This window comes from Chiroxiphia lanceolata, chromosome 5, assembly GCF_009829145.1.
Source record: "Chiroxiphia lanceolata isolate bChiLan1 chromosome 5, bChiLan1.pri, whole genome shotgun sequence".
Taxonomy (NCBI): domain Eukaryota; kingdom Metazoa; phylum Chordata; class Aves; order Passeriformes; family Pipridae; genus Chiroxiphia; species Chiroxiphia lanceolata.
The window spans coordinates 50191850-50215666 of record NC_045641.1 but is presented as its reverse complement, the minus strand read 5'-3'; the positions used below and the strand labels follow the sequence as shown (position 1 = coordinate 50215666).

At 50.4% G+C, this 23817-nt stretch overlaps 2 protein-coding genes across 2 annotated transcripts; both read right to left on the bottom strand.

The window, feature by feature from the left end:
• Positions 1-386: 386 nt before the first annotated feature.
• Positions 387-6274, bottom strand: LOC116787391. Its single transcript, XM_032688957.1, has 4 exons — positions 6207-6274; positions 2917-3215; positions 2338-2499; positions 387-700 (listed from the first exon to the last, which is right to left on the bottom strand). Exons 1-4 carry the CDS (start codon positions 6272-6274, stop codon positions 387-389), a joined length of 843 nt encoding a protein of 280 aa, XP_032544848.1.
• Positions 6275-16431: 10157 nt separating this feature from the next.
• On the bottom strand, positions 16432-23483 carry CENPM (centromere protein M). The gene is made up of 6 exons (XM_032689373.1): positions 23342-23483; positions 23014-23093; positions 20370-20468; positions 19253-19332; positions 18122-18213; positions 16432-17399 (listed from the first exon to the last, which is right to left on the bottom strand). The coding sequence occupies exons 1-6, from the start codon at positions 23396-23398 to the stop codon at positions 17274-17276; spliced, it is 534 nt and encodes a 177-aa protein (XP_032545264.1). The 5' UTR covers positions 23399-23483; the 3' UTR covers positions 16432-17273.
• Positions 23484-23817: the final 334 nt, after the last annotated feature.

The window sequence follows — 23817 nt, the reverse complement described above, 5'->3', positions numbered from 1 at the left end:
TGTTCTCATGAGTTGCCCATCCAACAGCAGACCTATCCTGGCACAATGGCAGCCTTGCAAATGGCACAGCAGTCCCTGCCATGCTCCATCCTCACTGGTTGTGTCTCCTCTGCCTTCTCCTAACAGTTGAGCCATGGCAGCTGTCAGTAGTTCACTGCAATTCGGTGTGGTCCACTTTGGCTTCTTCCAGTGCTTACAGGCGTAACTTGGGACTCAGCACAAACAGGAAAGTGGAAAAGAACAGTCACCTTACAAGGCTGATCTTGCTCAGGGCAAAACCTGGACCTCAGAGAGTTCATGCCCACAGAAGGCTTCGCTCGTCCCAGGAACAGGCTGTGGGTCTCCACGGGGAACAGCCGGAACGCTCCAGCCCCATTTCCCCTCTCTCAGACTCGCTCCTCTCTGGCGCAGTTCTGGGTGGTTTTGGTGGTGACCAGAGCTGTGGCCCCCAGCTCAGTGGCAGGTAGTGGGAAGCTGTGGTTGCATTCCTCATGCCGGGGGTACACAGTGGAGAGCAGAATGATGTCACCATCAGCACTGCCCTGGCAGCATGGCCTCCTCTTTGCCCTAGCTTTCTCGGGTGGCCCCAGCATCTTCAGGCCCCCATCAAGGTGCGAGCATGGTTCCGGGTCCAGGGCACCATCTCCCTCTGGCATGGCAGGGTCTTGGCTGGGCAGGGGGCTGGCAGTGTCCATGTTTGCTGGGAGGGGACAAGAAAAGGGGGTTACCGGGCTCACAAAGTGGGGTCAGGCAGGTCCCAGGGAGGGGATCCTGTCCCTGGGGGGAAGATGGGGCTGGAACAGGAGGAGCCTGCAAGGTCCCCACCTCACCTCTCCTGCTGCAGGGTTGATATTGCTTACAACTGATGGGCTTTTTCCCCCCTAAAAGACAACAGGGAAGGGCAGAAACTTGCACTTCCACTTCAAGCCCTCTCATTAAACCCTACCAGCAGCAGAGCAGCCCAGCCCATGGCGGCTCGCCCTCCCTGACTGCCTCCTGCTTAAAAATAGACTTGTTTACACACTTTGAACGCAGGCGTGTGCCTCCAGCCCCAAGCCTCCTGACACTTTCCACACATCCAGTGCCGCAGCAGTGGGCTTGCTGCGGTGCAGCCCTGGGGGGCAAAGGGGGCGAGTACCAGGGCATGCAGCAGAGGACTATCCAAGCAGTGCCTCCAACACTCTCCATCATGGCCAGATCTCTCTTGCCACTGGATTTCTCCTTCCTCTTTTGTTCTCGGTATTTTTCCTAGGCATGTGCGTCATGGGCTGTCGCATGGCAGAAAAGCCCCGGGTAATGTCCCCCTGGTCTGAGTCACCAGCCAGCACTGCCAGAAGTGTGCAGGCAAGCCAGGGTACAAGGACCAGCTGCCCCTGGCCCTGCTGTCCCCCCATGGACACCAATCTGGATGTTGGGGCAGTGGTGGGTGCCAGCATCTCCCAGAGGCAGCCTGGAGATCGGGGATCCCAGGGAGCCATACTTCATGAGGGTCCCAGGTAGCCATACCCCCTGCCCGGGAATGGGGAGGAATGAAGCCAGGAAAGATCCTTTCTGAGGAGAGTGCCCAGGGCTGAGTCGGCACCAGTGCAGAGGCCCTCAAGGGAGGAAACAGCCACCCCAACAAAACAGGCCATCGTGGGGCACTGTGGATTTACTATTCCGTGAGTACCTCTGCCAGGAAATGCTCAGCCTCATCCCTGGCCCCCGATCCCTATTTTTGATGCACTGGATGACCCTGTGCAGTGCTGCAGTGTCCTGTCAATGGAGCTGGCTCTGACACCCCATTAGTGTCTTTGAGGTGCATGTTGGAGGACACTGGGCATCCCAAGCAGGAAAAACAAGCTGGGCAGTCAACACAGGACACCCATTGCAGCGCCACAGGGAGAGGCTGCTCCTGGAGCTGTCACCAGATGTCTGCCACTGCCTCCACAAGCCCCGCTCCATCCATGGCCCTCTGGCTACTGGGGGAGAGGGCTCTCATCAGGGAGCTCACAGAGCTCCTCACCAGTGCTCTGTACATGTCCCCTGCAGAGAAGAGATGGTGCCAGCAGGTGTTCTAAGCAAGTGAAGGCACCAGGGAGATCTGGCAAAGGGAGGGATGGCTCAGCAGTGTTGCCCTGGCAGTCAGGCACATGCATAGTTTCTCAGGGAACAGAACACCGTGCCTCAGGTGGTGACTCAGCTGCCCCAAAACGTCCTGGGATGCCTGTGACGCTGATGTCGAGGCGGAAGAGCAAGCCTCAACAGGGATGTGCCTCAGGGAAGCTGGCGGCATGTGATCCCAAATGCTCCCGGGTCCTCAGGGTACGGTGAGAGAGAGAAGAAGAGGTCCCCTACCTTTGGCCTCTTCATCTGCCGCTTTCCTCTTCCTCCTCCGCTTTCCCACCTTACAGGCCAGGAAGCCACAGAGAGCAGCCAGAATCAGGATGAACACCACTGCCACCGGGACACCAAAGATCAGGAAAGTGCTGGTCAGGGTGGGTGCCAGGGTGGGCTCTGCTGTGGGGTGAGATGTCAGCAGTGTCAGGAGTGGGAGAGCTGGGGGTGGGAAGGAGGGCAGCAGTGTTTCCCACCTGGCCGGTCAACCCTGGGGCTGCGGTGGCACGGAAGGACAGTGGCACTTCACTGCTACCCACCTGCAATGAAATGTGTCCCTGCTTGATGGGACCCTTATCCCACGCCCTGCCATTCCTGGAGGATAGGAGATGAGGGCATCCTGTCTTCCTGCCTGTGACCAGGAAGGCTGTGACCCCCCACACCAGGCTGGATCATCTAGCTTCTCCCTTCACCATGTCCCTTTCCCTGGCACTGGTTACCTTCTTCCTCTCTCCTTCTCCTCCAGGTGAAGGCAGTGCTGCATCCTCCATTGCCGCCTCCATAGCCATCCTCAGGAGAGGGTGCCCTCCATCTGCCCACCCCTGGGGTGTCCCCAGCCTCCTTCACCCACCACCGCCCATCCCTGGGAAGATAGAACCCCAGCTGCCCTTGTCCCCTTACTTGTGTTGTCCTTGTACAAATCGGAGCACTTGATGCATGACTTGGTCAGGGTGTCGAAGCACTCGAAGGAGAGGCAGGAGGAGGCAATGGCAGCTTTTCCTGACGAGGACATGGCCGAGTGGGAGTGAGAGCCCAGCTCCTGAATGGCGCGGCAGTGACAGGGCCGCCCGAGTGTGAAATCGCAGCGCCCCGGGCCCCGTGGCAGAGGGAGATACAGTCTGTCAAGATGCGTCGTCTCCCTTGGGGCTCACAATCGCTGTACTTGGCCTGGGGCGGATCTTCACGGGGAGGAGGAGAGCAAGCGCTCAAGCCCTACCCCTGCCTGCCTGTGCAACGTGCCCTCAAACTACCCCTCTTCTCCAAAATATGCTTCCAAAATCCTCACAGCCCCTCATGTGCATCAGCCACGCAGCGCCTCGTACCTGGTGATATGGTGCCCCTGCCTGACCTTCTTGATCCTCACTCTTCCCCTGCCCACCTGTATGTCACCCTCAGGCACGTTCCCCAGCCTGCACCCTCCCTTGATGTCAGTGAAAAACACTCTCAGCTTCCTCCAGTGTCTACAGGAGGCTTTCCTGTGCCTGGATCTTCACAAGACCCCATCCCAGGGCCACAGACTGGCTTGAATGGAAAATGCATAAAAGGACCAGAGAAGAAAAGAGCACAGGGGCACTAACATCTCCCCTTTTAAAAGCTCCCACTGCCCCCAGGACATGGCCTGTCAGGGACTGCTGTGTGGACAGCCCAACTGCTGGGTGTTCTCCACCCCTACTAATGATTGTGCTCTCCACCACCTTGCTCTCCCCATCCTCTCCATCACAGACCTAGACCATTGGCTCCTCAGCACCATGTCTCACTCTCCAGGGCTCAGATCTGGCTCTGCTCAGTAACTGCCCAGGGCATGGGCAAAGCAGGTCACACCAAACAACTGGTCCCCAAACCACTGGAAGGGACTAAAACCACCCTTAATGGTCTTAGGTGTTCCTAATCAGGAGCAGGAAAATGTCCTGCTGACAGTACCCACACATCAAACCCCGATGCTTGAGGTCTGTGGATTTCAGTGCTGTGGGTGGCTCTCCTCCATTGCTACCAAACAAACGTCACATCCTCTTTTTCTTCACTCCATAGGAAAGAAAGGGGCCAGCCACAGTTGCTGACTGGGTCTCAGCTGAAGGAAGTGTTCTGTCCTAGCCCAGAGATCCCTGATAGGATTTTATTGCTGGAGTCACATCCTTCCAGCAGCTACAGCCTTTGGGCTCTTTCTGGTGATGCCTCTGCCACTCACTGTCCAGGACCAAGGCTGGGAGAAGAGGAGGAGAAAATCCATAGGGTGCTCTGGCTCAAGCTGACAGAGTACCAGATGTCCCCACTGGGCCACTGAGGTCCTCTGAGACAGGCCAGAAAGCTTGGTCCCTGGATGTGCCTTCCCCTCTCCAGTGACTGCTGGGCAAGCTGAGCCCACAGCCTCCACATCCCACATCCTGAAGCCCCAGATGGGATGCAGTCACCAGTTCCCTACAGTAGATCTCAGCTCAAGTGCAGTTCTTCAGTATCCCATGCCCTGCAAGGCAGGAGCTGCACTACAGCACATCTCCCTCCCTGACAGCAGCATCCCTAGAGGGTGGCTTGCACCAGAGCACTGCCGAAGTGGCCCCAGCACAGTCTCAGCCCTCCCCACTGAGCGTGGTGGGACTCCAGGAAAGCCAAAGTCCCAACCAAAATCTGGTAGCTCCCTGCCAGTTCCCTGTTTGCCATGATTTCACTTCCAACCAGTGTGCCCAGAGACTTGCTCCATCACCCCTGTGCCATGCCAGCAGAGATGGCTCTGCCCAGGGTTCTGCGAGCTCCACAGAGGAGCTGTGAGAGCCCAGCCATCATCCTTGTGCCTGTGGCTCAGTTATTTCTGCTCCATCTTAGTCAAAATACAACTACCCAAGCAAGTGGGGACACACCAAGCACTTTCCTCTCTCAGCATGGCTCCTGGCTCTGAAGCCACAAATGTCAGCTTGGCACCCTCTGCCTCAATGCTTGAAGCCCTGAACAGGCTGCACTCAGCCCTGCTCGTACTTGCCAGGGGGACTGGGTCAAATATTAGGACATCTCTCCATATACCACTTCAGTTGTCTCTCTGCCTGTTGTGCATCCCAAGCAAGGAGCAAGGCTAGGGTACAGACATGGGAGTCAGAGGGGCATATGTCCAGTAGCAGGGCGCTGGACCCAGGACAGCTCCAGGGGATGGAAACCTGTGCTGCAGTGCCACGACCAACAGCAGGGAGAAAAAGAAAAGCCAAGGCTTGCTCCAGTCCACATCTAAACTTCATAGTGGAGAGCCCTGGCAAGGAGAAGGCACCCAGAATCCGAACTGTCCCCAGAAGGCAGCTTGTAGGAGTGTAAGGGTAGGGACTGGGGCCCAGAAAACACCTTGCCTTGTGGGCTGGTGGGGCTGGAGCCATGCATGGAGGCGGAAGATCCCCACAAAACATCCAGTGCTGCTCTGTCAGGATACCTGCCCCCAAACCACCTCCCTGCTCCAAAGGCTTTGCTGTTTCTCTTGGTCTGGGGTGTTTCTACCTGCTAGTCTTTTCCTGAAGGGGTATGCTCCTCCATTATTCCCCTCCTGCCCTCCTTCATCAAATGCCCCCACTGTGCTTCCCCCATGTCAATCATGTCTCAGTGACCCCCAGCCCCTATTCCCATCGTTGGACTGTCACCCTGCCTCTCTTCCTCCTCTTTCTCCTCCCTGCTTGGCTTCAATTGCAGGGTGGGAAACGGTTCCCAACATGTGCTGTACCACACTTACAGATTAACTCTGTCACCCCCCCAAATACGCTCACCAGGGAAAGCCCAAACCAAGTAACCTACACATTGCTTTTGATGTGGAGGGTGAAGTTTACAGTAAAGTTCATTTGGCTCCCATTTCAGTACATGGAATGAAAACTTGAAGCCGCAAAGGCATGGTGGGGAGCCCCTGGATGGCAGCCGTCATGTCCTCCTGTGAATAAAGTGCTCCCAGGTCCTGTTATGTGAAAGGATGTTGCAGCCTCATTGCTGCTATTGACCTTTCCCTGTTTCCCCCATTTTCTCAGCCCTCTTTATCATGCTCTACAGGTCTTCTGTGCCCTCTTGCCAGCCTGTCCACTTCCTTCGGGGCCACATGATAACACTTACTCATGGAGAAAATCAGTGCTGACTATCCCAGTAGCACTCACGTGTGTGCCTGCTCACAAGCACGGCCCAGGCTCTGGGCATCGGCCACTCCACTCTTTGCCTCCCCCATCTTTGCCTCTCCTGCTCTTTGTAACTGTGGTTGATCATCTCTGGAATAGCAAAAGTTGAAGCTTGGTGACTAGTTTGAACTGTTTGCATCTCAGAGCTGAATATGCTTGATAGCCGCACAAATGCATAATTAAAGAGCAGAAAAAATGACTCACTGGATAAGGAAATGTGCTCCTCTTATCTTCTCCACAGAGAAATGAAAGCCCCAGGAGCCTGGGTCTCTGGCTAACTAAGTGCTTTTATTAAACAAATAAACCAGAAAAGATATCAAACAAGCGATTTAAGAATTATGTCTTAATAGCAGACTTGGAGAACTCGATTTCCAGTGCTGTTTGCTCCCATCCCGCACAGGGAGGGCTGGCTTTGGCTGCTGGGATCCCTGAAGTGGGCATGGCAGCACTGATGATCCAGGAGTGTGGAAGGATGGCAGTGTCCTGCGAGTGCTCGTGCACACATGAGTGACTAGACTCATGTGAGCGGTTCCTCTGGTGTCAGGGGCGGGTGAAGTGACTCACGCACGCACTTGCAAAACCGTTCGTAGCAGAAAATATCCACCGAAAGTTCACCTTGTGCTCGTGCACACCGGAAACCCAAGGGCTTGTCTATCAGAAAAGCTGTGAGGTGTTTACTGAGCAGACCCACTTACCCCAGGACAAACCTCTGACAGGATGCACCCAATGCCTCGGGAACATCTCAGCACAGCCTGACATCTGCCCCACATCCAGATGGTGCCACAAGAACGCTTTGGCTGGAGCCAACCTCCAAAGCCCATTTGGCATCTCATCCACACACCCCTTCCCAACACCCCTGTGCTGGCTGGTGGGAAACATCCCTTTCTAAAAAGTCCCACTATGGTCTTAGGAGCAGGTTTCTCAGAGCTCCAGCAGAAATCTCCTCCTCTGGATCCACTGGGATGCCCCAGCATGGCCCAATCCCACTTTGCTCTGCCTTCTCAAAGCCAGCTGGGAAAGTGGTTGGGAAATCCGAGAAGATTTTAGGAAGAATATGGGAAAGCAAAGGTTTCAAGACAGTCATAGTCACCCTAACATCTAGACCCTTCTGTAGGTGCTCCACTTCTTATCAAGGGGTTTTGTGACACTGCTCAACCCCCAGCATGGGGAGTTTGGTGTGGGGAAGTGCCCCACTCTGCTAAATGTCATTTGTCTCCCTCCTCCTTGTTTACATGTGCTTGTCCATGAGGCTAAGGAAAAATGGCCAGGTGTTCTTGGACCTTGTCCTTGAACACCCAAATTAGGCTTCTCAGTAAGCTACCTGTTGAAGAACCTTCCGGGGTTACGGAGTGGTGGATCAACATTGCCTGAGCTCAAACTCCCTCTGCCCACTACCCCTCCACAGAGCCCAAGGGGACACAGCAACGCAGAGGACGTGGGGGAAACTTCACTTCCTTGATCCAGCCCTGGGGCAGCTGAGCCCTTGATCTCCCCTTCCAGGGGTAGTGGGGAGGAGTGAGGAGTGTTTCCAGCCAATGTGTTGGCTGCTCTTGCTATTCTGCAGAGTGTGGTGAGACTCTTAGCAAGGTTTGGGTCCCTGACACCACCCCAGCTCTAGCAAGCCCATCCATGTCATGAGCAACACGCTGTTAGCTGAGCCTGGCTCTTCTACCTGGATATCCCTGTGAGCAAACAGTACACAAACCCCTTCCTGCTCTGCCTGCAGCAGGGATGCTACTCCCATCTTCATCCTGAGAGAGGTGGGATCTTGCTCTGCTCCCCTTGGGTGACTGGGGGGAGGCCAAGTGCTCCCCCAGTTTCGCCTGTGGCTGGTCATAGGGAGTGTTCATGTGCTGTGGCAGGGCCAGGCAGCACCTCCAGCACTGAAACAGAAACCAGTCAGTGGCTGAGGGCAATGTGCTGCCACAGTTCAAACCTCTGAACAGGTGGGTTCAGCCAGATCAGGCATCCCTACACCGGGGCAGAAATCTCCCCAGCACTGACATTGGGGAGCCCCACCACTGCACTCTAAAGGCATGAATCTCCAGCAGATGACTTCATAGCTAAAAATCAAAGCCTGCTGAAGGTGAGGAGCCCTCACACTTTGCAGCTTGCTCCAGCAGCAAAGGACAGGAAGTTGCTTCGGTCAGCCTGGAGGTCAAAACTAAACTAACCAGCCCTGATTACACTTTGCACAGTGCTTCATTGTAATGAGTTGCTTGCAGGAGAGCTGCGGCTCCAGCTCACACACGGGAATAGTTTGGTGAATACATTTGAACAAGAAGGCAACCTGAGAAAATCCAGAGAGTCTTGCATGCAATTTTGACACAGAATAAATGACATTTTTCCTGATTGTAATGATCTGTTGCAACTTAATCTACTGCCTGTTGTACAATCATCCCCTTCCCCATACAGAAATAACACTCCACAGATGGCAGCCCAGCCCCAGCACCGCTCTCCACAGCCATGCTACTGAGCACTGACACGAGAGCCTTCCTAACGGAGATGCTCAAAACCAGCAGCATGCCTGGATAGCTAAAAGCATGGCTCAAATGTGAAACAGAGTACACCTCCCCCCCAAAAACTCCAGTGGCACCTGTAGATTGCAACAACTTAAGCAGGAGTAAGGGTACAAGAGACTGTGTGGTTTCCAGTACCAACCCCTGCTCTACAAACAGGTCCCTCCTCCTGAGGGGGAGTCCCTGGGGCTGCCCTGCAGCCTACTGCCACCCTGGGCACAGGAAGAGGCAGTAGGTTCAAGACCAGCCTCCCTCACCTCCACCACAGAGAAGCTCCGACTACTCCATTTGTGACCACTGGACAATTCCCCATGAGCAGCTGACCCTAGGGAGCAGTGATATTTTGACTGAGGGACTGCTTGGTCCCTCAGATGCCAAACTCCAGCTAGTTTCAGTCCCACAGCATTGAGAGGGACTGCAGTGCTGCAGGAGGAAGGAGTGGCACATGTTTACACATGAGTGAAGCCCCAGTCCAGGATGAGAAGCAAGGAAGCACATTTCCTTTGAGCCAAGGCAGGCCCCACAGCCGGTTGGGTGCCTGCGGCAGCAACCTTTTCAATGCCATGCTGCCGGCTGCAGGGCTCAGGCTGACAGCCGCTCCTCTCCTCCCTTGCCAGCCAAAGCACTCAGATGTGTTTGATTAGTCTGCAGTGGCATCACCATGCTTGTCCCAGTACCTCCACAACATTCTCCAGCTTCCCATGGACCTTTAGGTACCAGCCTGGTGTAAAAAAGCCTGAGTGATTTTATTCACACAGGCTTGAGTGCAGAATAATGAATTTCCATGAGCACATTAAGAATGCAATGTAGGAGAGAACTGACAGGTGTATTTGGCCCCTGCCCCTCCTCTTCTGGCTGGTGTCTGGGCGCGACGTCTTGGCCATTCTGCCAAAGCCCAGAGAAGCAACAGGGGTGCAACATATGGGGTTGGGAGGGACATAAAGGGGAGGATGAGGAGCTGCTGCAGCTGCAGGACTGAGGAGGTGAAGAGTGACTGCCAGCAGCCCTGTATTCATCATCCCTGCAGGTGGACTCCAAGAAATCTGTGGGCAAAGTCCATTGATTCCCTTTCAAAGGGACAGCCCTCCCCACAGCTTGCAGGCACTCCTTCTGTAACAGCCACACTGACTTCTGAGCCTTTGGGGCCTCAGCTCTGGCTGGAAGGATGTGTTGCGCTGGCACAGGCTGTCACAGAAAGGGAGACGCTGTGGGAAGCGAATGGTTCTGCTAAGGCAGATGGACATAATCCGTCTTCCAAGATGCTCTTCCCCATTTCCTATCTCAGTGTAAGCACCTACAGGGGAGGTCTTGCCCTCTGCCACAGCCCACAGGGAAGCTGGCCGTCCATCCCCGTGGAACATCTGGCCAGCACAGGTCCCTGGCTCATACTTTCCTTCCCCTTCCATGCTGCACCCACAGCACTGCAGAGGGCTGGACCATCAGGGGATGCTGGCAGGCTTCTGAGGGACCATACAGAAACATAGCATCTCCCATCATCCAACCTAAAAATGCACATTAGAGGCTGAGGGCAGGAACAGCTTTATACCCCCTAATAATCTTGTCTCTAAGCTAGATAACTAGGACTGTAAATCCCTAGTGATAATCACAGCCACCATGCCTGCAAGCTCTCCCCCAGACCATTCATCTGGCTTGATGATGCTTTAAAGAGACATCTAATGAGGATAATCTGATTCAAATCCCCTCCTGCTTTTGGGCAGCAGAGCAATTCAAGCCCCCTCAAACTCCTTCTTCCTCCATGACTGTCTTTATTTCCTCTTCTTATATGAATCACTGTGGGGTTTCCTTTGCTTTTTGCATTACTATTTTAAATCTTTGATATGACCACTGCAATCAAGATTCAGTCCCTTAAGAACCTAATTAACATGAAATCAGACTCACTTTTACTCATCACCTCATAATAGAATGGTGGCTTCTGCTTCAGCTCTCAGTTCGGGTGCAGGGAACATTGCAGCCTGCTTAAAAAATTCTCTCTTTACCTGATTCAATCAGAACCACTTACAGGAGATACACACACACACTTCAAGCTTGGCAAGAGAGTCAAGCTTTGGGAAGTGGGGAAGGTCTCAATCACACTCAGCTTTCAGTACAGAGCAGATGGTGAACATTTCGACTATATAATTTATAGGACACCATCACTACGTATTAGTCCCATTCAGTGGTTAAGCTCAGCCAAAGCACAGCTCGTGCACACTCAGAGGGGACTCACACAGGTGATGCTCCACGTGCAACCTGGGTAAGAGAGAAGACCTAGGTTTTGAAGAAAGCACACGCTTCATGTTTCATCTCCTTCCTAACAGAGAGCAGAGGATGCAGTGCAGCAGTCCTCATCCTGGAGGGTTTTTCTCTTCCCCATGGGCCAGGCAAACACTTCCCAGCCTGCAAACTTGTGTTTGAACTACATCTGTATTATGCAACATCTGCGTGCAAGCAACTCCCCTTCCCAGGGGAGTTTCCTCATGCAGCAGTAGTATGGGTGCCAGGGCCAGGCAGTGGGTTTGTTTGTACTTTTTCAGGGCCACTGTACCATGCTGGAACAGCCTGGCATGCAGCTTGCTGAGGGTCACAAAGCCCAAGAAGGATCTGCAGCACCACTGCAGCTCTATTGTGAGAGTGCCTAAGCCTCCCTGCTCTGCCTCTCACCCAGACACATACACGGGGGATGCCAGGGAGGCATGAAGGACCTGTAGGTCAGAAGGAAGAATGGCTCAGGATGGCCAAGTTGTGTTGTAATGAAGAAAAAGGTAAAAAGGGAACATCAAGTAGTAAAAAGATTCCCTGAAGAGTGAGGCAAAGGCAGCTCCAGCCCTGTCTCTAAGGTTGTAGAGCTTTCAGTCCCCCACATGGCTAAAAAGGAGCCCTGGAGATAAGTGTGCAAGACTGAGCCTTTACAGATACCTGGTGTGCAGGCACAGAGTGACACTGTGCTATCCCAGGGCTTCCCCAGCTCCAACGCCTTTGATCCTCTGCTGCTCAGGATAACAGCATGAGGCACTGAGTCACCCCTCAGTCCCATGGAGGAATGAGGATTAATTAGTTGATGCTGGTGCGTTGCATTGAAGAGAGATGCTCCACCACTGCACGAGCCACAGATTGTTACATACTGAGCTGAGCCAAATGCAGCCCTGACTTCACGTCTGTGATCTCTCGAAGAGCAAGAAAAAGAACAGCAGTGGGGCCCAAAATTTGAATGTTCACTCTGGGGCAATGCCAATGCTGCTGTCAAACCTAGGAGAATGGCCAGCACAGAGGTTCAAGAGAGCTTTGAGCTGACCAGTGCAGACAACGATAGTACCTCAAGGACTGCCACCCCTCAACAAACACACAAGGTGTTTAAACAACTCCAGCACAGGGCAGGAGCAAGGCAGGCCCAGTTGCAGCATGGCACTATCACCCTGTCACTGCAGGGTGAGCACAGAGCTGGGCCAGAGAACTTCCACAGTAAGACAGAAAAGGAAAATACTCCCCAGAAAACAGGGAAAGCCTCCTTAGCATGTTTAATGGTAGTTGGGATTTTTAGGTTTTTCCAGTGTGCCTGAGCACAGGTGCTTCAGCTGGCCCTGGCACAGCTTGTTGTAGTGTTGAGAGAGTGGTGGGATCCAGAGGATAGAGCAGCCCCTGCGCACCAGGGCCGAGTTTCCCAAGGGGAGGTGTTCTCTCTCATTGTTTTTGTCCTTGCCCCACCTCGGAGCTCCTTCCCGTGACGCACAGAGCCCACGGGGCTCTTGCACCCTGTCCGCAGCTGCACCTGGGCCGCGGCGAGGAGGCAGCCTGCACGTATGTAAAACATGGGCTCTCTTTCACACACCGCTGACTTCCCTCGGCAAAGGAGGCGGCGGGGTGTGGGGGGGATGGGCACGGTGCCTTTCCTGGCTCCTCTCAAAATGCCCCACCACATGGTAAGCTCGAGGGGATGAGGGATGTCAGCATCGTGGCACGTGTCAGCTCTCACACAAGGAGCCTGTGGCAAAGGAAACGTGGCCCAGCATGGGCCAGGAGCCCACACTACTCAGCTGCCAAGGAGTCTGAGCAAGTCACATCACTCCTAAGTCCCCTGTGTCCGACTCTCTCGCTCACCGGTTCTTCACAGCCAAGACAGCCCCTCCTGCACAGAGCTGACCCGAGGGGATGCCATCCTGCCTGGCATCGCTGTGCTGTATTAATATTTAACAATGAGGAAGAGATCCAGAGAATTTAATTTCTCCCACTGGCCAATTCAAGGATAATTGAATTGTGCAGGGAATTTCAGCATTTCAGAGGGTGGTTTCGTTCCAGTTCACAACAAAACCCAACCATGCCGCAGTGCCTTCTGAGAAGGATCACAGCTCAGTTTCAGGCAGCCTCCCTGCAGCAGAGTCAGGCATGTAAGCAGCACAAAACACGGCCAATCTCAGGAGGTGCCCAGCAGGCAGGTCCCACCAAACTCTCCCCCACAGAACTCAGGTAAAAGTCAAACTCTGCTGAATAAGAAAAAATGGTTACTTCTGAATGTTTCCACTCACTTCCAGATTTTCGACCCCAAAGCAATGTCAATTTGCCCTCATTACACCCCCTCGGTGGAGACAGCTCCTACTATAGAGGCAGAGCAAGTGAGGCACAGTGAGTTTTTGACACAACACGTACCCAGGGTCATGCTAGAAGTCAGCCACAGAGGTGAAACGAACCCAGTGTTTCTGGCTCTCAGCTCTGGGCTGTGCCAGCTATTGCTTTCTCTTGCACATAAATCACTTTTCCCCACCAGTGAAGGACAGCTGGCCACTGAATGGAAAGTGGCAGTTGTTCAGCAGCCCACAGCAACATGCTGCACACCAGCTTAGGGTGGGAAGTGGAGAACACTCAGAGTACAGATAAGACTGTCAGGGGATCTGGGCCAGCTGAATGGAAACAGAGCAGCTGGAATCCAGCCAGAGCAAAGCCCAGTGCTCCTGGAAAATCAAGACAAGTTAAAAACCCCAAGAGGAAGCATCTCTCTTGCCTTTGCCAGGAGAGCAAGTACCTCTGCCACAGCTCTGCAGGTCAGCTCCAGGCAGCAGAGCAGTGGTCCTCTTGTCTATCACTGCTGTGGACAGTGGTCACAATGAGAGCTACCAAGCAGCTCTTACAGCTTGACCACAGCTGCTGAGCACCACTTCTGACCTAACCCAGCCACTCCCTTCAAACGAAGGTCTTGGCAAGCAAAGACATTCAGTTTTAAACAGACCCCAAAGCAAATATTAGAGGTGGCCTTGAATCTAAACCTATACCACCAATTTCAAGGTTTGGAAGGGACAAATAAATCCCCAGGGCTGGATTTATCTCTGATCTTTGTTCCAGGACAGAGAGATCTATTACCATGGGTGCCGCATCAGTACACAGACTTTCTCTCCTGTTGGCATAAACTGAGCATATCACGTCTTATGCTTAAAAGTTGGTCTAATTAAACTGCTGGTGCGGCAAAGTGAGGGAAAAAAAACCCTTCCCTTGGAAAACCTGAAGTAGTCGAGAGCTATAATCCCAACAGATAATGCCAACCCAGCTGATTTATGCTGAAATCTCTCACAGAGCACCTCCATGAGCCATTTGCCCAGCAGGCTGAGGATACAAAATCTTCTTCAAGTGACTGGACTGAAGGTAAAATCCTGTGGGTCAACCTATCATAGCAGAAGAGACTGTATGACAACCTCATTCAGTTCCATCCAAGAAAAACCAGTCATGACCAAAGTGCAACTGGTGTGAGGTTTTCTATACTAATTAAATCACTTTTACACTAATTTTGCTGACATAACTGACAAAGAGAAACACATCCACAAACTGAAACAGTCAAACCAGCAATGCTTATAGGTACTTTTGTCACAGAGGGGGATTTCTCTTTGAAAAATCTCCAGAGGGATAGGGAACTGAGGCAACAGAGAAAAGAGAAAGCAAGTAGCTCCAAAATGTTTCTGTAAGTTTAGATTTCAGTCAGCTTGGCAAGCTCTTTCGTGATGTTTGAACACAACAGAACCTGAGTCACTAGCCTTAATTCAGCTTCAGGCCTTCCATGCCTCTGATCCCAATCCAAGTACTACTTTCACAAGACCTTTATCAAACATTAGCCCTGGCTACTCCATGAAGATGAAAGATATCCTCAGCTGCCTTGTCTTCTCTGGAAGTAAGGGCAGTGTTATGGCCTGTCTAAACTAATAGCTGACAGTTCCTAGAGGTATTTACATAGTGGAAGATGTAGCTTTAGATGTGTCCCAACTACTTTGGGTTGTAAAACATGATGGACCTGAGACACAGTGTCATATTCTTAGACACGCTCCACTTCCCCTGCCAGTTCTAGTAAATACTTTCTCCTAAGAGTAAGAAAAATATTTGCCCCAAGGTGAAGCAAGATGCTGCTCTTAAGGAACTAGATTTTATTTTGTACCAGCTGAGATTCAGCCACCTGTAGGAAGTAAAAACAGCATCTTTCTTCTTTGAAAGTAGTAGAAGGAAAGAAATACCACATCTGAAACATAACAGTGGAAAAAAAGTCTGTTTGAAGGTGCAGGAATGGACAGTAGCACGTGTGGGTTGCTACAAAGCATTCTGGGTGGACCAAAAAAAGTTTCATTTTCACTAGTTCAGAAAACACAGCGAAATTACTCGAGGCCAAAGGGATTTTACCACAGTCCAATAGTTATTAGTCAACTGGAGAGTGACCTAGGAGATGGAAAAGTCTCCCTGTCTTACAGCAATTGTGGAAGACATGAAAGAGTGGCTCATTTCATGCCACATTCCTTCCTTCCCTCCCCCAGAGTGCACCTGCACATCAAGAGCAAATCAAAACCAGTCTATTATAAACCATAGTCTCCTTTATTTTGAGGGATCCAAATCAAGAGCAAGGCTGAGACAGTATAACCAACACAAAAACTTGTTTCTCAGCATGATTGCCCCTCTCTGGTGGCCAAGTCCTGGTTAGTACCTTCAGAATCACAAAGCTAGCTGAAAGTAGGGCATGCCCATTAAGCTTCCAATCTTCCTTACACAGCCACGACAGTTTGCACATGTCTTTCTCCTTTGGGTTTTAGCCAGAGTCCAGCCCCTTTGGGCATCATAACACAGCTGAATGGTTTAGCTTCTTTTGTTCCAGCTGAAAAACAACCTAGCCCTCCCCCGCCAGCAACAATACAACTGGAACTGGGATTTGTGTGTCCTCTGAGCAAGGATACAGGCTTTGTGCCTTGCTGAGCTGTCTTGGCAAAGACTGCCAACACTCACAGCTGATTAAGCCTGCAGTGCTGCTTTCTGCTTTTCCTGCTCACAGACAGATGTCAGAAACAAGCTAACTGAAACAGCGCACGCAGCTAGAGCTCTCCACCTAGGAACATTAAAGCAGACTATTAGGGATTAAATAAATTGAGCCAGAGTGGAGTTTAACACATTCTCTCTAGGCTTCATTTCTACCTGGCATGCAATTCTGGGTAAGAAAAACCCAGCATCTCAAGAAACACTGTATTCTGGCAGGTAGCTCAACTTGGTGTACCAGAAGAGCTGTATTTGGAAAGCTTTTGCCACCACCACGTGGCTGAAGCCACGAGTGCAGCACAACTAACTGGGAGTTTGAGCTGCCAGCAAGGTCCAGCCTTGCTGCCAGGGCAAACCAAGAGCAAGTGTTCACAGCTTTTAGTGCCCGTGCCACATACATAACAAAGAGCATACAACTATTAAATATTACTCATTTTATTAAATTAGAACTCTCAAACACTAGTGACTTGCAGTAAGAATAAGGCATGACTTACTGCTGCTAAGAACCTGTTAGTAAAGAGATTATACACAGCATGTGCTAAACGTACAGACGTGTTTTCTATGTGCTGCTGTGGTCCAGTCTGCTGCATCTGAACTCTGCTCAGCCCTGGGGGCTGGGTTGCCGGGGCTATCCTGGGCTTGACAGGTCTTTTTTCTTCAAAGATCTAAAAGAAAGCTAAAGTGCTAGATTATCTTCTTTAGTCCATTCCTCCTCAGTATCAGACATGGAAATACTGAGCCCTTTGATGCGCAGATGCTCACACAGCTGGATTATTAACTGCCAAGTGTGGTCTATCTAGAAGCTGCAGGTCAGCCTTCCTTCCTTATTCCTCTCTTGGTGGAGAGACAAAACCTGGCAGCAAGGTTTCACATTAGTCCAAGGTGCTGTATTTCAACTGGAAGGAAGCAGGAGTCTGCTGCCTCTTCCCTAGGACTTTGGAAATAGTAGCCCATTCTTCTGATATTCTCTCAGAAAAACATGTAGCTCCTGGCCACTGGCCAAGTGGATGAAACTCAAACTTGATCACAAAATGGCGTTCAGATGTAACAAAGGATAAGAATCCCCAATTCAAACTGCCCTCCCCACAGCACCTATACACTATCCACTGAATAGGAATCAAGCTTTTCTTGAGAGATAAGCAACTAGGAACAGTTCTGGATGAGTGGTTGTGACAAGTCAGGCACAAAGGCTCCCCAATGTGATTCTAACTGCAGCAGCTTGAATGCCTGACAAATGTGGCTGAATTATCACAACGAGAAGCTAATCATCAGCAGAGTTCCTCATCAGTAAGCTAAAGGACAAGGCAGAAAATCCCGGTACGAGACCAGCACAGATCTGTAACATTCGGAGAAGTCGTTGAGCAGTGGCAACTCGTACGCCTTCCAGCTGGAAACAAAACGGAGAAATTATTTAAGCAATAGAAAAGAAGAAAAGCAGTCATAAAAGAAAGGACCAGAGCAGGCAATAAGTGGCTAGCTACAGAAAACCCCAAACAGGCCTATTTACACCCCTAACATCAAGGAAGGTACGGCGTTGCCAGTTGAAAGCCCTGAAGGGCTTGCCAAAGGCACAGGTACCACCTGCTGGTAGGGAAGCAGTCTCTGAGGATGGAACAATGAGTATACAAAAGTAAAGTGTGCTACCATTGGATGCCAAACTCACCCTCCAGTTTTTCAGACCAAGCAGGTAACTGGAAAGAGTGGCATATCAGACAGCAAAACAGTCAGTGAAGCCACAAAGTTTGGCTAACAGGAAGTATTACATGGGCAAGGAAGTCATTGGCAAATAACAGCTCAGGGGTTCCCAGGAAGAAAAAATGCGGCAAGGAACAAGCATACCAAGGGTTTGCATACCAGGGATGACTTTTTTAGTTTAGGCTTGGCTTCCTGAGTCCTTGAAGTAGCACAGTAAGGAGCAGGTTACTAGAAGGCTCATTTCAAGGACAGACTCCTGTACCTCTAGTGTTTTTGTAAAAACAGTCTGGTCTCTGATGCTTACGCAAGACAGCAGCGTATGTACCTGTATTTATTACTAATGTAATGATGTTCCTAAGGATCACAGGGCAGTGGAGCTCAGAAATCCCTCCAGACATCAAATAAGCACCTTACCTCCAGCTCACAGAATAGCACAGGACTGCAGTAGGCTTCTCCCAGTTTACAGACGGCATTCGTCTCAATGCTGCAACAATTCACCCTGCCAACTACAAAGAAGTTTTTCCACATTACAAGCCCTATAATCAGCAATCAGTGAAGAAAAGTACCAGGAAATTCCACAACTAAAAAATGACCCACAGCTAATTTTGAGAGCACCATGGAAGGTAAGGCAACAGTGAGCAATACAAACAGAATGATAAATGACTTGAACTTGAATTAGCGTGAAAGTATTTTATAATACTAACATCAGGAATAGTATTGCCACATTACTGTTAATGTAACAGTTGGAATAAGGGATCAGTGCACCATCAGCACGGGCAGAATCTTCCACTTACTTATCAGAAATCCTGCTGGCTCATGTAATATCACAGAGTGGTCTTGTCACCAAAGAAATTCACTTCATCGGGAGAGCCACAGGACAAGACAATGCTAAGACTCCTTTACTACCCCAGAACTAGGCCTCCTGATCCCCAAACTCCAGGGACACAGCACCTCTGTTTCAACACTGAGCAGTACAGTCTGGCCACTCCAGTTCCTCAGAGCTGAAGCAGGGAGGGTACACAGGAAAGCACCCTCTCTCCTTGAGGCAGGGAGATAGAAGGATTAGAGGCACAACAGGGTCAGACAGTACACAGCAGGAATACCAGTCTTGCATTAAAACTATACTTAATAGTTTTGTAGCTCATCCATTTAGATTCACTTTATTATCACAGTATCATATGCTCCTCACTGCTCATTAAGATTATCATTAAGGCAGATCTGCAAGAGCAGATAGAACAGACTTCTGCAGGGCCACAGGAAAAAAGAATCAATAACACAAATCATATTCAGGGATTAGGGACAGAGAAGAAAGGTCTGACTGGCAGAATCAAAAATGAGGGAGTGAGTGAGCATGAGAGAAGAGAACAATGTTTTATCTAAGAAAACAATAAAAAAAGGCAGCTGAGTTCAGACATAATTTAAACAAAGTTTTTTACAAAGCCATTGGTTTCCTTTGGTTTATTTCAAGTTAAGTCACTGCCCTGTTTTAAGAAAACTAACAGCAAGTGGTGCTGCTTGGAGAGAAGGAAGAGGTGCCATACATACCTCCAGTGACAAGAAAGCACACTTTCCCCAGGAAGAAGCTGGCATCCACGTGAGCTAGGGAAGCTTCGACATTCTTCAAGCTGCCAGAAAAGTACAGACAATCCAGTTGGACAGGGAGGTTAAACCAGTGCAGCATAAGGACAACAGGAATAACTTTCAGAAGCACAATTAGAAAACCAGTGATGTTAACATCTGCTGATCTGTGAGCTCGCAGAGTTCTGCTCTATGCTAAAAGCATGACATCAGAGACCTCTGTAATACCCACAGTTGTTGAATAATCCATAACATATCCTTTCTACTCAAGATTCAACAGTTAGTCTTTGTTTGAACAGTGTCCTCCATGACTTGCAGACACTAAGCGTCCGAATTCATTAACATCCAATGAGATTCAGCACCACTTTGGCTCTTTCAGGAAGAGCTTGCCCACACATTTCTGCAGCACCATCTGTGCTGTAAGTATGCAGCTGGGCCTGTCATTTTTGGTAAATGAGCCCAGGATCATCAGTCACAAGTTAAGTAAGTAATAAAATGCTGACTTCTGTGCCTTAGCAAGTCTTTACTTATGGCCTGGGGACACAAATATAATTTCTACAAAGATAAGCACAAGATGATAGAAAAGGGATCAATCCCTGAAGACTTTTCTTTTTTGCCTAGAGACATCAATACTGCTGATCCCAGGGGACCAGGAGGGTCCCCCTGTGAAAAGGGGACACAGATGCAGCAACTGGCTGGTTACTAGGTAGCACTGCCCAGTGCACATCAGCCATCTGCATATTACAGAACTTCACAGCACCACCATCATTTCCATCTAATTTTACAGACAGCATCTTTCTAAGGCTCAGTTCGTACCATCACATATCCAGATCCAGAAATAAATTCTGCATTCTCTGCTACGGCAACTTAGTGCACAACAGGCATGTTATTGCACAGAACAGTTCAGTCCTAATCCACTGCTGGAGGCCAGAAAGCCACTGTATACATTACTGAGCTCTTCCACCACAGCAAGTCTTGGGTTTGAAATTCACTATTCAGCAATTCCAAAACAGTAATGTAGATTCAGCCATTAATCCAAGAAAGAATATCAGTTCCCCCTCTCATATTTTTGCCCTTCTTTTACCTGGATTTGCTCTTGATGTCAATCACAAACACAATCAGATCTATCCTGGGCCGAAGGTGATCCCTCTCTGAAGGTAAGGGGAGGGATGTAGCAATGTGACTGAAAGATAATAAATTTGCCAGTTTAACCAAATAGCTTGGCAAGACAGTATCCACTTATGCATAACCACACAACCTTTGAAGTTCACCGTGTAGCAAGTTACCAGGCAGCCTGCTAATTACTAAATACGTGGTAATTGAAGAGACAGTGATTTTAAAGTGGTACTCTCATATCGTAGGCACACTCATAGTTGCTGACAGCCACAATGGTAATCACTAGACAAGGCTCGTTATAATGGGAAGCTTATTAGAGCATAACAAGACTCATGGAAACATTTTTGCTGCACAGATCTGTATGGCAAGTCATTTTTTTTAATTGTCACGAAGAGTCCTTTCTAACAAAGTGGACCCCAATGCTTTACTGGTATATTTTGCTGCCAACTTTCATTTAAAATGCATCAGTGCTTTCCTGTCACATTCCACAGATTCTGCTCATGTGCTCATGCGGGAGAGGCTACCTTTCCAGGCACAGAAAAACCTTAAACCAGAAACTTATCACTACTACAGCTTTACAGATGAAGTTATAACTCAGAAAGAGTTGCTATTACACCATTACCCCCCTTTTAACCCTTTTACTATGCAGGAGCTACTAGGTTAGTTTAGGTGTCCTCTTACACAGTACTACTGCTCCTGATACAGCTGTTGAAAGAAATACAGGGTGGGGACTTTTTGTGTCTCTTCCCACTGAAAAAAACAAACATCAAACAACCACAACCAACTAACTAACAACAACAAAAAACAAACAAGCAAACCAACCAACCAAAAACCCAACAAAAAAGGTTTCAGCAGTGCATAACTGGACCTTCCACAGGGAAGAACATTATCAGCATCTCATTTTTGGAAGATCACCTTAAAGACAAATTGGACAAACAAAAATCCCAGAAGTTCAGGCACTCTCACAATCCACTTCCTCTCTGGAAGCCAAGAGAGAAACAGTGATTCTGATCTTCTTGGGGAATATTACTTCTAGCAATTCAATCTTAAGGTCTTCACAGTTTTCACCAGCAGCCACAAACCACAGTACACATTCCCTTCTATTAATCTTATGTAGTTTGTAGTTTTGTCTGCCAGTCTCCAAATAAAGCTGTTTGGTTTCTTACATATAAGGAAGGTACGATTTAACAAAACCATTCAAAAACTGACAGAAGAGATGAGCAAAGTGAGCTTGAAAGACACACTGCAACACAAACAAGTGTATTAATTTAAGGTGAAATTTAGGGAGACACTATGGTGAAAACATCAGATCTCATTCTCTGGAGGAAAAAAAAAGGAAACTGAAAAAAGCACTGCTTTTTTTTTTGAATTCTGCTATATTTAAACCAAAATGACTAGATGATGTCAGCAGCCTCCAGATATGTGCTGCAGAAACCCTTTTTTCCCCAGCAATAAGAGACACAAAAAAACCCAGCCCTGCAATTCTTCTCCCAACAGCTGTACCTGGCAGGCAAACTTGCCAGACAAGATACCATATTTCTTTGTAATGTGTATAATCCCAAAGTAATATAGTGTGGGGGAAAAAACCCAATACCACTGTAATGGACTTCGCTTTCATAGTGATATTAACACAGGGACTTATCTTGCTCTGTAGTACAAGCACACGATTCTGTGCCTTTGGGCAGTTACCCAGCTGTAGCACCAGCAGCCATCTAGTTATGGAATTCCACAGCTCAGCAGAGGCTGCAGGTTCCACACAGAAAATGGGGTAATTCATTTGCTATTAGTTGCCATAATCAGAGCAGTACAGTCGCCCTAATTAGCCAGTGGTGCAACTCTGCTCAGGTTGTTTTTACTGCATAGCCATGGATTACAGCAGCGAAATAACACAAACACCTTCTGAAGAGCTGACTAAACTCATTTGGTCTTGGCAAGAGAGCTGTCAAGGACATTTTATCACAAAAAGTTAGTTAATCAAGCTTTTAAGACAGCACTTGTCACACAGCTAAAGCTAAAATTTCAAGCGCATCTTAACAGCTCGAGGAGGAAAAGCACGTGTGTGCACGCAACTTAGAAAATGGCTACAATAAGCACCAAAAGCACTGGACATCTTGTTTGGTTTTAAGTACTTGCAAGCACTGTACTTGTCCCATTCTGTCACGGGATGTTCAATTTCTGTATGTGCCTTTATCTCAGGTGGGGAAAAAATAAATATCTGTGTTCCTCTCATACCCTTCCAATTTAGTAATCAAACATCTGTGCAGCATCTGAAGGGTATGCGCCTAGTGAACATGAACGTGGGAAGTGCTTCCACCCCCATTTCCAAGCATGCCCAAACTGCCTGCCCTGAGGGCAAAGGGGTTTGGCCGCTGTATATGTGGCCACATCTGGGCAGCGGTGCTCTCTAGCGTTCGCAAGAGAGAAGTTGCTCTCCGAACCGAGCGCCTTGCAGTTCCGACTATCGCCACGGGGGCGGAACCTGCATTTTTAACCAATTTCTGTGCGTGCATTCCTGAAGCAGAAGCCTTCCATGAATTCGGGTCACAGCCGGTGATCTGGGCCCCGAATGAGCCCGGGGCTGCAGGCGGCGAGTACCTCTCCCCACTACTCACATGCTGATTTTGAAGTCCCTCTTCTCCTGGAGGATCGTCTCCGCCAGCTTCTGCTGGAGCTCCTCGTCCGAGCCCACCAGCTGCGGGCACAGACGGACAGCGCGGTCAGGGACAGACCCCGGCCCGGTGCCGCGGGGGCGGGGCCACACCGGACGACATTTGCATATCGCAGTGGGGCAGCCAATCCCCGCGGAGGGGCGAGCCCGGCGCGCTGAGGCGCGGCCCGAGCCAGCGGAGCGCACGGAACGGGCGGGCTCGGACCGCAGGGCCTGGCCCGGGGAAGGGGAAGAGGGGGCGGGCTGCGGCGCGGCGCCGCCGCCGGACCTACCAGGAGGGCGGCGGAGTTGAGCCCCGGGAGTTTGTCGAAGGGCCGCAGCACCGCCATCCCCGCCGCAGACGGCACCGCCCGCCCGCCGGAATTCAAACGCCGGCCGCGCGCCGCGCCGCCTTGACGTAGTCCGGGGGTGGGAGGGACGGGGCTAACGGCGCGCGTGCGCGCTGGTGCCGGCGGGCAGGGGGCGGCGGCAGGGGGCGCTGTGGGGCTGGCCGGGAACCCACCCAGGGAATATCCTGCTGGATGGGGGCCCAGAGGGATCAGCTAGTCCAGCTCATGACACTGCGCAGGACGGCCCGCAGAGTCACACCGTGTGCCCAACAGCATTCTTCAAACGCTTCTTGAACTCTGCCAGGCTTGGTGCTGTGACCACCTCCTTGCAGAGTCTGTTCCTGAGGAACCTTTTTCTAATAGCCAACCTAAACGTCTGCCAGCACACCTTCAGGCCATTCCCGCGGGTCCTGTCGCTG